Source organism: Lycium ferocissimum, chromosome 1 (assembly GCF_029784015.1).
Source record: "Lycium ferocissimum isolate CSIRO_LF1 chromosome 1, AGI_CSIRO_Lferr_CH_V1, whole genome shotgun sequence".
NCBI lineage: Eukaryota > Viridiplantae > Streptophyta > Magnoliopsida > Solanales > Solanaceae > Lycium > Lycium ferocissimum.
The window spans coordinates 15,169,405-15,187,508 of record NC_081342.1 but is presented as its reverse complement, the minus strand read 5'-3'; the positions used below and the strand labels follow the sequence as shown (position 1 = coordinate 15,187,508).

Here is an 18,104-nt window from a genome sequence, read left to right as displayed (position 1 = left end):
TTGGTCCGGGTGGTTGTTGGTCCGGATGCCTGCTACGCGGGGCCGCGCGCGCGTCTTTGTCACGGCCGCCTACCAACCACGCGCGCGCGTACGGCGCCGCCGACCAAATCCCACCAAATCCGTTCGTAGCCGTCCTTATTATTATTATTTTATTGATTCGCATCGTATGAAGCCTATGGAGGCGCACTATAAAATAGGGACACCCCCTCCTTTCGTGCCGCTCCTTTCATCTTCAAAAGAATACCTACAATAGAAGAACCTCAGATGTCATTTTTCTCCTCCCATTCATCCATTCGGCCAAGGCTGTTTCCTTTTAATATTGCTGTTAATGATATGATACATTGCTCATAAAGTCTATATCTTTAGCTATCTTATTGGTGAGCTTTCAAACCTCTACTTTCTTTTGTCTTGTCAATCCCATGAACTAAGCACATATCCTATACCCGCATACAAATTCAATTGATTATCCGATTCCGGGGTAAACAAATATAAGTATACATACCCAACTAAATAGACCATACGATCCTATTGCTAAGGCATGGGACCAGTGATGGCAATTTCTGTATCTTGATTTGAGCGTCTTCTTTTATCTTCCGTCCATCATTTTCGCAAGTCCTGCCTATTACTTCTCTGTCAAGTACAATCACATTTCTTTGCTGAACATTTAGGGATAGTTTAAAACTTAATTATGTCGAAGACTAGAAATAGTTACGTGTTCTTTATTGGCTGTGACAAATAACCGGTCATTGCTGATGAAATTTACTTATTAATTTCAAGCTTTCCTCTAGCGTGAATCTAATGCACAGGCCACAATCACCCAAGGTTTGGGTAGGATAGATATCATCATGGTAAATACTTATCAGTACATAATGAGTGTTTACACCAAATCATATAAATTTACTATAGTTAAATGATTTAACTGGGTAAGAATGCATGTTTATTAACCAATAAGTGCTAAAATTCTATGTAAAAATATATATCATGCATTTATTGATTTGATGTATAATTTTTACCGTCTCATCACCCTAAACTAAAAGATTCAAGTTCGACCTTCAGTCCTGAGTTGGAAAAGAATCCGGTCGAAAAGCTTCCTTCTTTAATTTAATGGGTTGTGTCCGCATCCAAATCAATTTTTTGCGCGAATTTCCCTTCAAAGACACTGGTCTTTAATTTTTGTCCCTCAAAGTGATGTTCTTTAATTGTTGTCCATCACTTAAAAAGGTGGCCGAAAATATCCCGAGATTCTGAGTTCAAACCCCCGCTCAGTCAAAAGAAAAACAAAAAATCGCAAGGCAAGGCTTTGCAAAAAGTCTGTCTTATGCGGCAGAGTTTGTCTTAAGGCATAACTAAAGTTTGTCTTGTACGGCAGACGTTGCCTTACGGCATAACTAAAAGTCTTGCCTTAAGTCTGCCGTATCCGGCACACTTTTAGTTATGCCTTGAGGCAAAGTCTGTCGCATAAGACAGACTTTTCCTTAAGGCATAACTAAAAGTCTGCCGTATCCGGGAGACTTTTAGTTATGCCTTAAGGCAAAATTTGTCGCATAAGGCAAACTTTTCGCGAAGCCCTGCCTTGCGATCTTTATTTTTTATGATTAAGCCGGGGTTCAAACCTAGAATCTCGCGTATTTTAGGCGAAGGATAAAAATTAAAGACCACCCCAAAGAAGGGCAATCACGCAAATTGCCCCATCCAAATTAATCGAGAGCCCAAAGTAGGTATTGGACATTGGATACAAAACCAAAAAGACCTTTTTTTTGCGTGGATTGCCCTTTATTTGGGGTGGTCTTTAATTTTTGCCGTTCAAATTGGTGGTCTTTAAATTTTACCCCTCACTTAACACCCCAAGGTTGTGGGTTCGAACACCAAATTTCGCTTAAAAAAAAAAATCGCAAGTGCGAGACTTATACCCCCTCAATTTAATTTACCGACCGCTCGAGCAAATACGCAGCCAAAATTCTACCTTAAGGCAGAATTTTGGCTGCACAGGCAGAATTTCTGCCCATGCAAATTCTGCTTGAAGGGAAAATCTCTACCTGAAGGGCAGAATTTAAAGACCATCATTTTGAGGGGTAAAAATTAAAGGCCACCCCCAGCGAAAGGCAATCCTGCAAATTGCCCCAAAAAGACTAACTCACAATCTAAATTCAGATTCAGTTTCAAGCAATTGTTCCTTTATCAAATTTTGAGTTTTCAAACTCGTGCACTAACAAGTACTATCCATGAGAAGAAAAAACATCCGTGCAACATGAACTTTTTCTTCTTTTGGAATGCTGTGTTTAAAATCCTTTGGCATTTTGATTAACCTTTGAATGTTAAATTTCTTTCATCCAACTACCCAAAAAAGATAAAGAACACCATTAGTATACATAGGGCCATTATATATATCATGATAACCCATAATCACATGCTTTTCCCATCCCTTCTAATTATTTAGTTATTATTATTTTATTTCTTTAGTTTTTAGTTTAAGAACGGGGAGACTATGAGGTAATTACATAAATGGTCACCACGCTTATATCACAATTGCAGGAATGTGAACGAACTAATTTTTGTAATTATTAAATTACTATACTCTCATTATACTGACTAAAGAATTCATTTTGCCGGGATTCAACGAAGGTACTACCGAAAATCCTACATGCCAAACCTTAGAATTAAAAAAAAAAAACGGAAACCTGATTTAAAATATTATCTCACCATTAAAAAATCTTTTTAGAGTAAACAAATTGTCCCTAACCCAAAAATATTAAATACCAGACCCGTTTTAGTTAAAAGGCCCTCCCTATTTCGAGTTTCGTATTCCCCTCTTTACTCCCATCCTCCCCTCCTTCAATTCGTATTCAAAAGGTGTGGTGGATATGTTCAAGACGAAAGTAAAGGCCACGTGGGATGTGAATGTTGATTGCGAAGATATTTTGCATATGTCCTCAGCACTTAATCCATATGTCCTCAGCACTTAATCATCTAGATTTTGTACATACTTATAGAAATTTTAATTGTGTTTCTAGTAACTTAGCTAAATTTTCAGTTGGTTTGATTCAAGATGTTTCTTGGGAAAAGATATTCCCAAGTTGAGTTGTAAATGACGCGGTTTGATCTTTTGGACATATCATGTTCTTCATGAAGTAATATATAGCTACTTCCGGAGAAAAAATAGAATATCTCTAAAACCAACTACTAAAGCCACAATTTATTCTCCCATTTCCCCAATTCTTGAGAGCATAGAAAACTTTGATGGAAAATGAAACTAGATAGGTTGATTTCGAAGTCACCAAATTTATTTGTTGATTCCTTCTATGCAATTACTACAAATTTGATGATCATTTATACAATTAACTCAAGACTATTAACCCAACTTTCCTTCTTCAAATTAGTCAAAGCCAAGGGCCCAAAGAGACCCACTCCAAAGTTAGGGGATAGGCTATAATTAGTGAAGGAAAATAAACAAACTGAATTACCCATCCGCGTAACGTACAAAACTGAATTTACAATTTTTAAGAACTTTGCTCTTTCAAAGTCTACTTCTTTCTTGCATATTTTTCGAAAAAAGCATACACGGTGAACCAAAAAAGCCGACTTAGCAATCACTATCTCAACTTTGACAAAACAAGTATCACTATCTCAACTTGCATTCTACTACTAATATTTTGGAACTTACTGCGTGAACGAACCTGGATGGTTCTCATTATACTGCAATAATTACAGAATAAATAAATAAGCAAAATGATAAAAGTATGAAGTCTTTGGTAACGTTGCCTCTTGGTTAATGTATCTACAGTTCATATGGCGGAGGTGCATGTTTTTTATTTACAAAAGACATGAAACAACATTAAATTAGTTAACATAACCTGAATATTCGGTTGACTATATTCAGTGCCAGAATTCGAGGAAGAAAATATGTCATGCCCGACAATCCTTCTAAAATCCCTTTCTTTTTAAATTCAATAGAGTTATAGTAACTAGCAATTTTTGGATTATTATTGCACCGCTCTTTTGTCTCATGTACTGGAAATTTGACTTTAGGATCAAGTGGTGATTCTACAACAAATAGAAGCATCTTTGAAATCTGATTGGCCTTTCCATTGAGAGAATGAAAAGAAAATTTTGATTGCCTATTGGTTCTTCAATTATTTTACACATTTTGCTGATGATTGATGAATGCTCATAATTCGTACATTAATTCGCTAACCATAAACTAATGGTGCTAATTAATGCCACTTTGACGGAAGTTGGTCGCGCGCAGCATTCAGTTATGCCATAGCAAATACTCTATAAGTTTTTTCTTTCTTTTCTTGATGACAATTATGTTTTGTCATTATCGGTGAAAATACAGCTACGTACAGTTAAAAAAAAAAAAATATATCTTAGGTTGAGACACGGATATCTCACTCTTTTAAGGAGATTCAAGCCCGCTGTCAAATCTTTACTGGTCAAGCAGTAATTTTATTGACTTGTCTCCTTTAAGGTACAATAGTCATAACTTAAATTCAAGGCATGTATGATTTTTGTCTAAATGACTTCACAGATTTGATCATTAGACTTGACGGACAAACTACAGTGCATACATTAGCTTCCAATAGAGGAGTGCAACAACCTACAGACTGATGGTTGAACTCGAGAGGGGTTCGCTAATGCAAATCTCCTATCAGAATGGGAGAGGATAGTTATTTGATTAATATTTAAGTGAGTTCATGATTCAATTGTAGAGACACTTTTTAGTTTAAAGTTCAAGGGGATAAAATCATAAGGTTCAAACATCTTGATAACATCGAGTCAAAGCGAACAATAACTTAATCGATGAGCTTGGTTGTGACACGTTTGGATCAATTTGCGTATAACCAATATATCCTTCTTTTAATAAAGGGAAAAGGTGCAAATATGCCCCTTGTTAAAAAAGTGGTGCATATATACCCCTGGGCCCTGATGTTATACAAATGGTGCAAATATACCCTTTGCGCTGGCAGCATTTTTAAAAAAATATTACATATCTTGTTTTTTTGATTAAAAAAATGTTAAAAAATAAGTCTACCCATTTTTTAGTAGACTTTTTTTATTTACAGCCACGTGGTAATTTCTTTTTTTGGTAAGTCAGTTCTGGTTCATTTAAAAAAAAATGGCTAGACTTTTTTTTTTTTTTTTTTTTAAAGCTAAGGAGATATTTTTTTTAAAACAAACCAGACAACCTACTAGAAATAAAATTGCCTCATAGCTTTAAAAAAATAAGTAGGTAGACTTATTTTTTAAAGTCACGTGACAATTTCTTAATTAAAAAATAAGCTAAATGATTTTTTTTAAAAAAAAAAATTGTCAGTGAAAAGGGTAAAGTTGCACCATTTGTGTAACGGCAGGGGTATATTTGCACCATTTGTATAACGGCAGAAGTATATATGCACCACTTTTTTTAACGAGAGGTATATTTGCTCTAAATCACAAAGTTGAGAAGTATAGTCGCACCTTTGCCCTTTAATAAAAGAAGTAATCTCTTTGTCCTATTTTATGTAACATTGTGTGTGTGTGTCTATATATATATATATATAAAACAAATTTTAATTCACTATTATTTTTTAGTAGTTTTATCTATACAAATAATTATGATATATCATACTTTTAATAGTTTTCAAATTTGCAGCTTCCATTTCGAAAAATTAAGAAGATTGTTTTTCAATTTGACTTTATAAATATGATTGTCTCAACTCTTCCATTTTGAATCTTATAAATATGATTGTCTCAACTCTTCCATTTTGAATCTCATTATTCATTTTCTAATGGATGAAATATACTACAAATAGTTGATTGTAAATGCCAGCAGGCTGCAGGAAAACAAAACACTAGTAATACGCCTATTGATTAAAGGTCGAGGGGACCAAATCCAGGATACTCGAGTATCCATTTCGGCATTGCACGAGTCAAGAAAAAGCAACTATAATTACATGAGATGCAATCATGTAACTATATTTCATTGTTTTCTCATATGAAATTATATTTATTTGAAAACATATCTTTATACTTTCATGATGGAATAATAGATATTGAGTGAGCTTGGTGGCTAAATGTTATAGAGAGCTCATCAAATTTTTAACCATCAAAGATAAAAATATTTCATTGTCTAATTAATCACTTCATTAATTCAAGTAATTTTATATATATGTCGGGTCAAAAAGCTTGGTATTCAAATAGAAAAGAGTAGATAAACAAAGACTATTGCCACTCTTAAGTTGAACCACTCTCAATTAAGATGTGTAAATTTCTTAATTATAAAGAAAACTATGTATATTTGGGAGAAATATGAGAAGACTTTTCAAAAAAAAAAAAAACTATACAAATATTGGGTTTTGAAAATTGTTTCTTATAAAAGAGAAAGGGGGCATCCTCATGACTTTTTCTTTTTCTTCTTGTAGCTACTTGAGTCAATATTTCATTATTTACATCTGCACACTGCGAATTCAACTCTATACCTATCTAAAAGGATTAAATAAAATTATCAAAAGTCATGACCTACAAAGGAAAAAAGAGCCAATTAATTGTCATTCATTTTATAGGGATATTTTATAAATTGAAAAATAAAGAATCCAACGCACATACCATAATTAGAGTGATACCTATTAGAGTGATACCTACCCCATGTGCAGAAAAGTATGATCCTTCAATTCTTAATTTCAAACAAATGATTATCTGGTTTCTAGAAGAGGCTTCGATGAGATAACAAGTACTACAGTACTAATTATCAATCCTTTTTTTAATTTAAATATCTAATATATGATAGTTAACAGATCTTATAATGCCAGAGTGTTCGCTTGCGTCACATGGTTTGTTACATCTATGATTCCACTTACTAAACTAGCAGTTTAAATTAAGATAAAGAAACTAGCAATTGGTTTTTGAATTATTAAAGTATGAGCCAGCCTAACTTAGCATAGATTGAAATATAAGTTTTATAAAAAGTTACAAGACTGAAAATGACTGTTTCAGCCTAGAAACAGTTCAGTTTTCTATATCAAAACAAGATTATCTCGAACATTAAAAAGTTTCACGAACATTAACTTGCCAATGAGATTTTCAAAAGATAGTCCAATCACTAAAAAAATATTCTTAAGATTGTTTTCCAAAAGCTTTCTTTTCCTTACTAAAACACTTCTACTCCATTCTTTTCATTTTATGTGAACCTTATGTGACCCAAGAATTTGAGGGACATTTTTTTTTTTTTTTTTTTTTTGAATTTATGATCTTAAATATATCATGAAATTTATATACTACAAATCATATCGTTAAGAATAAAATACAAAATTTAAGATTAAGTAATTTTACATATATAAAAGTGTCATTCTGTTGGGAAATTGTGAAACAGATTGAAAAAGAGAAATATTGTTGAGATTGAAATAATCAGGGCGTTACGCGGAAGCTAATAATTGGAAATCTTGAACACGATAAATTGAACAACAAAGAAAAACATACTAAAAGAGGCATAATATGCTAATACGATTTAATCAATTGGTCTACACATGAAAAGCTAATATAAAATAATAAAGCTCTTGAGAGAAAAATATCCCCATAAACAAAACTTTTTAAACGATCAAATTGTGAATCTTTATTATGTTTTTTGTTTGAAGAGAATATCCTCATAAGTGCAAAACTTCTCCTCCAAAAAAGGAATAAATATGGTAGAGTCATTTTCTAACAAATATCACATAAATATACATAAAGATTAATAATTAAATCCAGACACCTAACAAATGGAAAGTGGAATTTACAGAAACAAAGCATAATTTAGGGACGAGACTGGTCCCCTACTCGATATGCTTGAATAATACTTTATTTTTGGACCAATAGAAAAAAAGCAAAAGAAAAGTTCCTCTCCTTAACGGAAGGGCATAAACGGAAATGTGCAAAAAAAAAAAAAAAAAAAGGAAAAGTCAGCCCTGGACCTTTGGTTGCCAACGGTGTATACCTAAAGCCGTACTACTATGTTAGGCGCTAGGATTTTTTTTTAAGAAAAAATAGATATTCAAATAATTATTAAAAGAAAATACTCTGTTGTTGAATTTTCATGACATTATACTATTTAGAAGTCAAATACTTTTTTATCACAACCTTTTTTGTTTATATATTTTTAATTATAATTTTGATCCATAGTAATACTTCTTATTTAATTTTTAATTATGTAAGTTTTATTTATAAAAAATTAAGAAATAAAAGTCTGAATCAAATAAAAAGTGAAATGCTTGATCCTCAGAATCAAATAAAAAGTGGAATGCTTGATCCTCATATGAATTCTTTTATTCTCTTCGACATGAGGAGAGTAGCTTACATTATTTAGTTTAGATTTAAATAATAATTCAAATAACTATGTTACCATGGACTTTGATTGAACAATTTATAGTTACTCTTTGTAAGATTAAATATAAGATGTATTATAAAGAAGCCTCATCACTATTTTGTTTCAAGATGGAATAGTTTATTATAAAAGTTAAGTGATCGATGTTCAAATTCACATTATAAAAACAAAATAACACTGGTAAAATAGTAATACTTATAACAATTTAGGTAACATATTATGTTCTTTTTATGGAAAAACAAAAGCTTTCTAACTCTCGTCGCACTTAATTTGTTTATATATATTGGACATCCTAAAAATCGTTTATTATTATTATTGTGATTTTTACTACACTTTCATTACATCAATTAGTGAAATATTAATTAAGTGAAATATTTTACTAAAAAATAACTGGTAGTTGAGACGTCTACCCTCACAAAGTCATAATTAAGGCTATTAGTTAAGCATTTTCCGAAGATGTATATGTTAAGAAAAATTTAAAAGAATAATAATAATAGTATGAACTAGAGGAATAGTAGGATTTATTAAAAAAACACCACCAAATGATGTGGTGCAACAGATGGAAATTTCTCCTTAGCCCAGAGGTTTTGGGTTGGAGGCGCGTATAAAAAATCGCTTGGTAGGGCTATTTCACGAATGGGGCCTTACGCGGCGCGAATTCGGATATAATCGGGTTCTAATGCGAATACCGGATACAAATCCTATATAATCGGGTTCTAATGCAGATCTACGGACACTGAGTGGGAAATAAAAAAAATTAAAAAACAGCAATCCCGTTCCGTTACCGACTAACAAACAGCAACGTAATTTAATTGGGCGAGAAGAGTGAAAACATCTGACAAGAAAGCAGGCGCCAAAAGGCATAGTGTGGCGGAACTCACATCTCCCCACCACCACCACCGACGCGGCCATCTTACGCTACTTCTTATGCCCCCGCGGCCATCTTACGCTACTTCTTATGCCCCCCCGCTTTTTAATGACAATTCCAATGCCCGACACTCTATATATAGAGAAACATAATTAAATATCCTAGTGAGAGAAATAGTCCCTCGTAAACGGAAAGTAACGTAATCGACGCTTTCACGAGATTCGTACTTTGATACAAATATAAATATATTTATATATAGATATAGAGAGAGAGTGACCAGAAAGCAAAGTTAGCTTTAGCTACCTAGCATATATACACGTACACTGTATACAAGCTTAGAAAGAGAGAGAGAGAGAGAGAGAATTCAATTGATCATCTACATTCCGTGTGTGTTAAGGTATGGTATACACATGAGAAACAGCTGAATTTGTTAATCATCTAAAAAACGTTGCAATGCTTCAGTTTTATTCGTTTCGATCTTCTTCTTTTCATTGCTTTTAATATCCAAATCCTTAATGGAGTTTTTCTCTGATCTGAAATTTACGCGTTAAGGTTACGTTTTCGGCGTTGATTTTTATGTTTTTTTTTTTTTTTTTAAATGTTTAACTCGTGCAGATTTCACGATATATTCAAAAATTGATGAACTGGATTGCTTTACGCAAAATCACGGTTTAATTCCGATTTAAGAAGCATAATAATGCCAGGTATTTACGTGTCAAATTTGGATTCATCTGCACATATTTCTATTTACGAGAATTTGAATCGATTCCTTTGCTTCTTTATAGAAATTGTTGGAATTCACGATCACGAAAGAACAAAACGATATTATTTTGAGGCATCTGAGGATGAGAAGAGAAGAACTCGAATTAGATCTTTGAAAAAAAAGGCAATGAATGCTTCAACAAAGCTAACACATTCGCTCAAAAGGCGTACTAGTAAACGAGTTGCTCATTGTCGATTTGCTTCCATTTCAACTGAAGATTTTCGAGATGAGAAGGAAGAGGAAGCAGTGAATTCATTTCGCCAAGCGTTGATGGAAAAGGATCTCATTCCTGCTCGTCATGATGATTATCATACTATGTTGAGGTAACTTAACTTGCAGTTCAGCTGAAAAAACTAAGCGTGCTTAATGCTATCTGTTTCATAAAAGAAAAATTAAGAGTTAATGGTCGAAAACACACCTGAACTACCAGTTTTTTCGCGAGTTTCACATCCCAACTATTCGTTGTTCCCTTTTCCTACCTGAACTGTCACCCATCTATGTATAAAACATACCTAGTTGAGAAGATGGTGAGAGTTCGGGTTGGAAAAGGGAACAACTGATAGCTAGCCTAGTCGACTCTCCGAGGTGTGTTTTAATACCGTTCAGGTAGGAAAAGGGATAGATGGTGATAGTAGAGGTACGAAAAGGGAACAACTCATAGTTGGCCAGGCAGCTTCAAGGTGTGTTTTATCATAGATGGTGATGGTTCAAATAGGAAGGGATAGATGGCGATAGTACAGGTACGAAAAGGGAATAACTCATAGTTGGCCTTATAGATTCGAGGTTTGTTTTAATCATAGATGGTGATGGTTCAGGTAGAAAAAGGAAACAATTGATAACTGGGGTGTGAAACTCGCGAAATAGCGATAGTTCAGCTGTATTTTTGATCGTTAACTCAAAAATTAAATATCAATATAAAAAACTCTCTGTCAAACAAAAGAAAAAGTAAACATCAAGACACAAATTTTCTCTTGGAGGTGTTGTCTGCAAGCAAAGTCTCAAATTTGATTGCAATGCAAGGGTCATGCCTTCCATAAAGCTCCGGGAATGAATCCAGTTGGGGCAATAGTCACTAGCGTTATTTTACTGTAGCCTTCATAGTAGGTGTAGTTTTGTAACTCGAATTGTTGATATTAATCTGCAGTACACATGTTTGAGGGGGGTTGTAAATATATTGCTAAGGAAGATTTGAAATGCAGCTGCACAGGAAGCTTGGGAGGATGCAATGGAACATTCCTTCCTTCTGTAACTAAATTCATGTTCTTTGAGCCTCCAATAACCTGGGTGAATTTGATGATCTTGGGGATTAATTTGGATGTCATCTAACTGAAATTGAATGTAGAATTTTAGGGGAAAAAAAGACCTTAATTAGTTTTGGTGGATCCCGACGTGAAGGGTCATTTCTCTTGAGAAAGTAAGACAATAAAGAGCTTACTAACAAATGTCTCTTTTTTTCTTTTGAGTGGTGATAGAAATTTGAAGTAGAAGAATCATCCGACTCTACTGCCATTAAGGTAACGAGAACAAGAGAAAAGAGCACCGGAGTTTTTTATTTTATTATTATAGAAGCATGACCTCTCTTTCCTAAGAATATCAGGTACAGATGGTTGGTGGAAGGGTCTTGAATTTGGGTACAGAAACCTGTTAATGAGTTTTACCTCCATTTATAAGATTGTTTCCAGGAATGAGCATACTACTTCGGGTATCACACCTAAGGTCTGGGGCACATGTTTTTATCAATTTAAGGAACACATATGCTTGACCTTCATTGTTTTCTTGTCTAGATCAGTATATCTTGTCTATCCGTACAAGCAGAATTCGTCTGTTGATTAACCAAATCCTAGTAGCTTATATGTAACTTTAAAACATCTCCCTGCAAAGATTTCACATAACTTTCCTGATTATAATTCATGTAGCTAGTGAATAATTTGGAGACCTAGCCTTTTTGAGGATTAAAAGTAGACTTCTTTGAGATATTTAGACTAAAAGACTTTGGCTAGGGGTCTCTTTTCTAAGTTCAAGCATAAGGCAATAATTATGGAAAACAATGGTTAATTTATTTTCAGAACTCTTGCATCCATCTCAACAAAGACTAAAGAGTTTGGCAAGCTTGATAACTAAGCTTAGTTTTTCATGTCTACATCTTTTTATTTTTGGTGAAATCCTACCAATTACCAGTAGGAGGTTTCTTTATGGTGACCGTTGCTTTGAGACCATAGTTTTTGGTACAGACCTATTCGTCGTGTAGCACTATGAAACTTAAATTCAGAAGCTTATACAACAGCGAAAAAGACATAGATCTCATTTTTTTCTCATGGCAGCATATTTTCTTTGGTGACAGACAGGATAACGAACATAGCTCCAGATTTTCTTTCCTCTGGAAGCACCTCTACATAATTATTTCTCCTCTGGTTCACCAAATCTTATTTCTCTAACAATTCTTCTTTGCACGTGGTTGTTGCTTAATTTCTTCTCTACTCTTTCTTCATAACAGTTTGAACAATAGATGTTTTTTAGTAAGAGAATCGTTCTTTTTTTCATGCATGATTAGGCAATGTGATTCAATTTCCCTAGTCAAACTGCTTCTTTTTTCATGTTGAGAGCATCTTCCCATTTCAGGTTCCTAAAAGCAAGGAAATTTGACCTTGATAAGGCCATGCTAATGTGGTCTGAAATGCTCAACTGGAGGAAAGAACAAGGAGTAGACACTATTATACAGGTAGAGTTCTGTTGCACACAATTTGCGTGCATTTTGCTGTATTTTGCTTTTGCTAGAAAATGGTAAGTTTTGTTGCTCATCAGAACACTCAAATGATGATGGTTGGTATAATCGCTATCAAAGCTCCCTGCTAAAACATTGTCTGGATATCTTTTATAGCTTAGTTTTTCAAAATGATTAAAGTAACTGTTTGACATCCTAAGAACAATGGCAACTTCTCGAAGGAGCTGATGTACCAAAGTGCTCCAATTTTTAACGCTGCTTTGTATGTAATAGTTGGAAACTATCAAATCTCTATGCAGCGTAGGATTTTTATTTGATGACCCTTTTCATTGTTTTAAGTGTATTTATTCCTTCCCCGCCTTTTATTCAAAGTGGCTGAGGAGATTGTCTGGAGCTATGACATTGTTATGACTTGATTTCGCCAATTGATGTTAAACTGGAATTTTTTCTTGACCTTAAGGCCTCAGAGCCAAATGCTATTTATTTATGTTCTTCACAGAAAAAAAGATAATTCCATCATTCATGCTAATTATTGTAAAGTTTGTCGAACGACAGTGGGGCTGTCCCTCTTCTACCCTTCTATATCTTAGTATGTCTTGAATAAATTACAGCAATCTTTGTTTAGAAACCTAAGGACTGAAGTCTTAAACAGTATCAGATAAGTACGTCTATGCTCTCTCTTGCTGCGTCTTTTTTTAGTGTTCCCTGCCGTACCAAATTTTGAATACGTATATGACCAACAGTTTTTGACAATTTTGAATTTTGGCACATGTTCTTATGTTTTAGGTGTCTAATTTCTGATGTAAACTCTGGAAATGTTTAGGATTTTGCCTATGAGGAATATGAGGAAGTTCAGCGTTATTACCCTCATGGTTACCATGGTATAGACAAAGGGGGACGGCCCATCTATATTGAAAGACTTGGCAAGATTGAACCTACTAAACTTATGAATGTTACCACAATAGAAAGGTTCTTAAAGTATCACATCCAAGGGTTTGAAAGGACTTTTGCTGAAAAATTTCCGGCATGTTCGATCGCAGCTAGGAGGCATATAGATTCATCTACTACAATCTTGGATGTACAAGGACTGGTCGGTATTGAATTACTTGATATTCAACCTAAACTTCATTAGTTTCCATATTTGATATGCAACATCTTTTCTGTGATAATGTAGAATTGGAGGAGTTTTGGGAAGCTTGCCCATGATTTGGTCATGCGTATGCAAAAGATAGATGGCGACAACTACCCAGAGGTGCCTTAGTTTCAGTTTGGAAGAGTAAATGAATAAATTTTGTTTCCCTTTCAATCATTTGATCCTTTGCTAATAACCTCTTTATTCTGCAGACATTGCACCAGATGTTTATTGTCAATGCTGGAAATGGGTTCAGATTTCTGTGGAATACTGTAAAAGGATTTCTTGATCCAAGGACAACAGCAAAAATACATGTAAAGAAACTTCCGTTATCTGCCTGGTTGTCTTTAAGGGTCATGTCAAACTCACGTTGCCTCTGTTAAATTAACAGGTATTGGGAAACAAATTCCAGAGCAACTTAGCAGAAGTCATAGACCCCAGGTATATGAATGGTTGCTAAAATGTCATTTTTTATATTGCAGAAGTATGATTATTGAGTAAATTGTGTTCATTCCTTCATTATGTACATTGGCTTTTGATCAGCCAATTGCCAGATTTTCTTGGAGGAACCTGCTCCTGCCCAAATCCAGGTGGGTGTCTTAGGTCTGACAAAGGACCCTGGAATGATCCAGAGCTGATGAAGGTGTGGTCTTTGTCTGTAAAAATCACATAAAGGATTCTGTATAATAATCCGTTGTCAGTCATTTCTCACCTTTTCATGCCAAAAACTCTTGCAGCTGGTCCATGCATTACATGGGGAATCACTTTATCCCTGGAGAATTACTAGCTTCTCCGACAGTGATATCGAAATCAAACCAGTTTCTCCCCAGGTATTATAGCGGCTTAGCTGCACTGTGTTCTGCCTTTCCAGTTATCTTAGAGATGCATCGTGTTTGAGACCGTTATTCTCTGCTCAGTTACTAGACAACGAGATTGGTTCTGCAGAACCTGAAGTGGATGTGGGGATCTCTGCTTACAGTATCATCCAATCAAAACAACTTTCTGACAAAGTGAGTAACAAGATTCTGTTTGCCCCTTTTATGTTTACCAGCACCTGATCTATGCCAAGTTGAGAACGCATCTATCTATGTTTGAGTTACCTCAATTTCCTAAGCCATTTCGTCATCATTTGCTACATACGTTGGCTATTTGACCAGCAAGTTAGCTAGGGTGTGATCTTAACTTTCCTGTGTTATAGAAGGGAATGCAGTGAGAAAACAGTTCCCCTGCAAAGAAAGATATGACAGATGCATCATACTTGTGAATTTGTAAATATGATTTTGTTTTTGCCACAGCAGGAGTATCCCTTTGGATTATCCTTCCTCTACCCCCAATAAAAATGAACTAGTTTCTCTTTTGGTTTCCCAAAAGGCCAAAAGTTGACCTTTTCCCTCAAAAGGAAATTTCTCCCTCCAAGAATTCACTTCAATATAAAATAATAGTGTAGCTTCTTATTTTGCTTACTGATCATTTATAGAAAAAAAAGAAACTGTAGATGTGACATCTTACAAAATAACCATACATTAAACTGGTGACATCACCTATTGCACATCCCCCGCTATTCTAATTTTGCCTTTGAACCAAACCCCTTTCCATATTATAAATTTATTATTTTAATATTTTTCTACCATATTAAACATAATAATCTATTCAAGCACTTTACTTTAACATCTACCTCTCAAAAAAATATTCTACTTTAACTACTACAAAGTGAAAGTAGTCACTATTTAATGGGATAGAGGGAGTATTTTTCTTTCGTTTTTTTACTGTACTCTATGCTGACCTTATTTGATAGCAATCATATGTGCTGGAGGATGGCTATAATCATATCTGCAGAATCTGGTTCTCCATGGATTGTTTATCAATTGTGATCTACAACAAAATACAGAAACTTGTTTAAATATTTCCACCTCAAATTTGATATGCTCTCTGTTGTTTTTCTCCAATATAATAATATTTATATATTCATATCTCCTGAGTTTAAAAAAATATATATTCATGTCTCCTACTTGATTGCTTTAGATAAAAAAACATATATTCATGTCTCCGGCTTGATTGCTTTAGGTACCAGCTAGGAGATCTGTTTCATTTGGCAGCTTAGTTCAAGAAGATTATAGGCCTACGCTTGCAGCTGACGATTTAAATTCTCCAAGTAAGAATTTTAATTTCTATGGTCAATCAGTGGGCTTCATTTTATATTAGCCGACTGATCTTTCTTTTACCAGATTACATTTTTCTATTATTGCATGGTATCGGTAATGTCTCACATTTTGCTTTGGACATACTGCCTTGTTTCTGTAACATATGCCCCAGCCACCATATTCTATCTAGATTCTGGTTCATCCCTGTGAACTGATTGAGTGTGCTGTGAAATTCAACAAATCTGTCTACATCCACTGTTGGCCTTCTGTTGTTGGTTTAAGGTGTAAATATCTGGGAATAATAGCTTGAGAATACCTTGCCCCAACCAATTGTCTTCCCAAAAGGATGTATTCTGCCCATTTCCAACTCTGCAGTTGATTTTATTGGTGAAAATTGGCCATAGAGCTCTGGTAGCCTTCCAAACACGAACACTTAAGCAGTGTTCTTTCCCCAGCCTTCTGAAAATCTTCCTTTCTCGTGCATCGTTTTGTTTTCACTTTCAAGAGGAAATGGAGCTTGTCTATACTGATTTGTTTGTTCACCATTTTTTATGTGAGAAAATTTCTGCAGAATTTTGCTTTGTTGTAGAAAGAAGCATCACTATGGGCACATCCATCTAATCATTTTTATTCTCTTTGCAACAGATAGAACTACTGTATCAGTACAAAGAAGATTGCCTGAGAAATCTATCATTGGCTTGATGATTGATATGATGGTCAAATCACTTGCATGGATATGCTTCTTGTTTCATGGGGTGGGTAGGTTCTTTGTGAAGAACAATGATGCCAACAGATTGGGAGATGGGCAGATATCAGTGAGTGCAAGGTCTGCCGAGCAAAATGTTTCTTCCCCAAAAAAGGAGGATCTCCTCCATCCATGCTGTCAGAGGTTGCAACATTTAGAGGAGGTGGTGGCTGATTTGTTGAAGAAACCTACCACAATTCCTCCAGAAAAAGAGCATATGCTGCATGATTCAATGGACCGCATAAAGTTCATAGAGTATGACTTGCAGAGGACGAAGAAAGTAATGGTTCATGCACTGTTCCCAGATAAAGTTCATTTTGTCGAGTTGCAGAGTTATTTAGTTATCATTGACAAATGGAATAAATCTTCTTGTTTTAGGCACTTCTTGCAACAGCATCGCAACAAGTAGAGCTTGCTGAATCCATGGAATCCTTGAAGGAGAACAGATTAAAAGTAAGCTTTTCTTTCATAAACCTTATTGAAACCTCTGCTCACATGTTATAAAATGCAGATTACTGACAATCATTTCAAACAGGTGACAAACTCATGTTGGCTGAGAGGCAGGCCTTCACGATACAAAACCTAATGGCAGCATTGATGCTTAGGTTGAGCTTTAGATTTGTCAACAATATGGATTCAACTCTTGTACATACTCGAGACGAAGTTTTGCAGGTAAAAAGACCGTGCCGGAAATATACACAATGGGTAATTTTACGTGCATCAGTTTCCACATTCAGTGTCTTAATATACCTTACCACGTCCCTCCCTCTGAAGTGTCATCTCTTTCCTGTTTCTTTCAGGCTGTTGAGTAAGCTTGCTAGAGTGTTGCACTCCGCCTCATTTTTCTTTAGAGGCGGGAGTGTGATGTTATAGTTGGATTACATTCATATTTGTACATAATGTGAGCAATTCTGGACATTACTTACATAATTGCTGTACAGAACAACGACGAATTGAATGCATAGCTAACACATTTGTTGTCTGAGATCCTCAAATTAATTGTGAAGTATTGCTTAGCAACGTCCACTTGAACCAATTGTTAAACAATATTTTGAAAATAATGATTTGGTACTTTCGGTTTTGAAGTGACCAAGTATAGAAACAACCCACGTGAATTTAGAGGGAGTCCCAACAATCCATTCTCAAAGATGACAAACTTCGGTACTACAGTTAAATACGTGGATTTTGTGTACGGTGTGAAGCTCCGATGGAATGCCCAAAGCATATTAGAACTCCGTAATATATTTGGGGCTTGAGGCTTCTGCCGAAATACCGTGAATCGGGGTGTCCAATGGCTGGATTGAGCTGAATTTGAACGGGTTAAAATGATGGAATTAATAAATGAACTAGTTAAACTAAACAATGAGTCATAGCCTAGCATGTCCAAGTCCAACTCTT

The 18,104-nt window shown here is 34.8% G+C and overlaps 1 protein-coding gene across 4 annotated transcripts; it reads left to right on the top strand.

Moving 5' to 3' along the window:
* Positions 1–9,334: 9,334 nt before the first annotated feature.
* On the top strand, positions 9,335–17,691 carry LOC132049738 (phosphatidylinositol/phosphatidylcholine transfer protein SFH9). 4 transcript variants are annotated; one of them, XR_009413147.1, is made up of 16 exons: positions 9,335–9,600; positions 9,819–9,907; positions 9,989–10,289; positions 12,586–12,685; positions 13,512–13,778; positions 13,863–13,940; positions 14,033–14,134; positions 14,212–14,261; positions 14,364–14,463; positions 14,558–14,650; positions 14,738–14,830; positions 15,885–15,972; positions 16,607–16,986; positions 17,085–17,159; positions 17,242–17,378; positions 17,507–17,691. XR_009413147.1 is itself a non-coding variant. In XM_059440660.1 (15 exons), exons 2-15 carry the CDS (start codon positions 9,901–9,903, stop codon positions 17,290–17,292), a joined length of 1,785 nt encoding a protein of 594 aa, XP_059296643.1. In that variant the 5' UTR covers positions 9,335–9,600; positions 9,819–9,900; the 3' UTR covers positions 17,293–17,691. The 4 variants fall into 4 exon arrangements, 2 of the variants coding, with proteins under 2 accessions (XP_059296643.1, XP_059296657.1); XR_009413149.1 differs by having other exon boundaries at positions 17,242–17,411; XM_059440660.1 differs by having other exon boundaries at positions 17,242–17,691.
* The last annotated feature ends 413 nt before the right edge of the window (positions 17,692–18,104 follow it).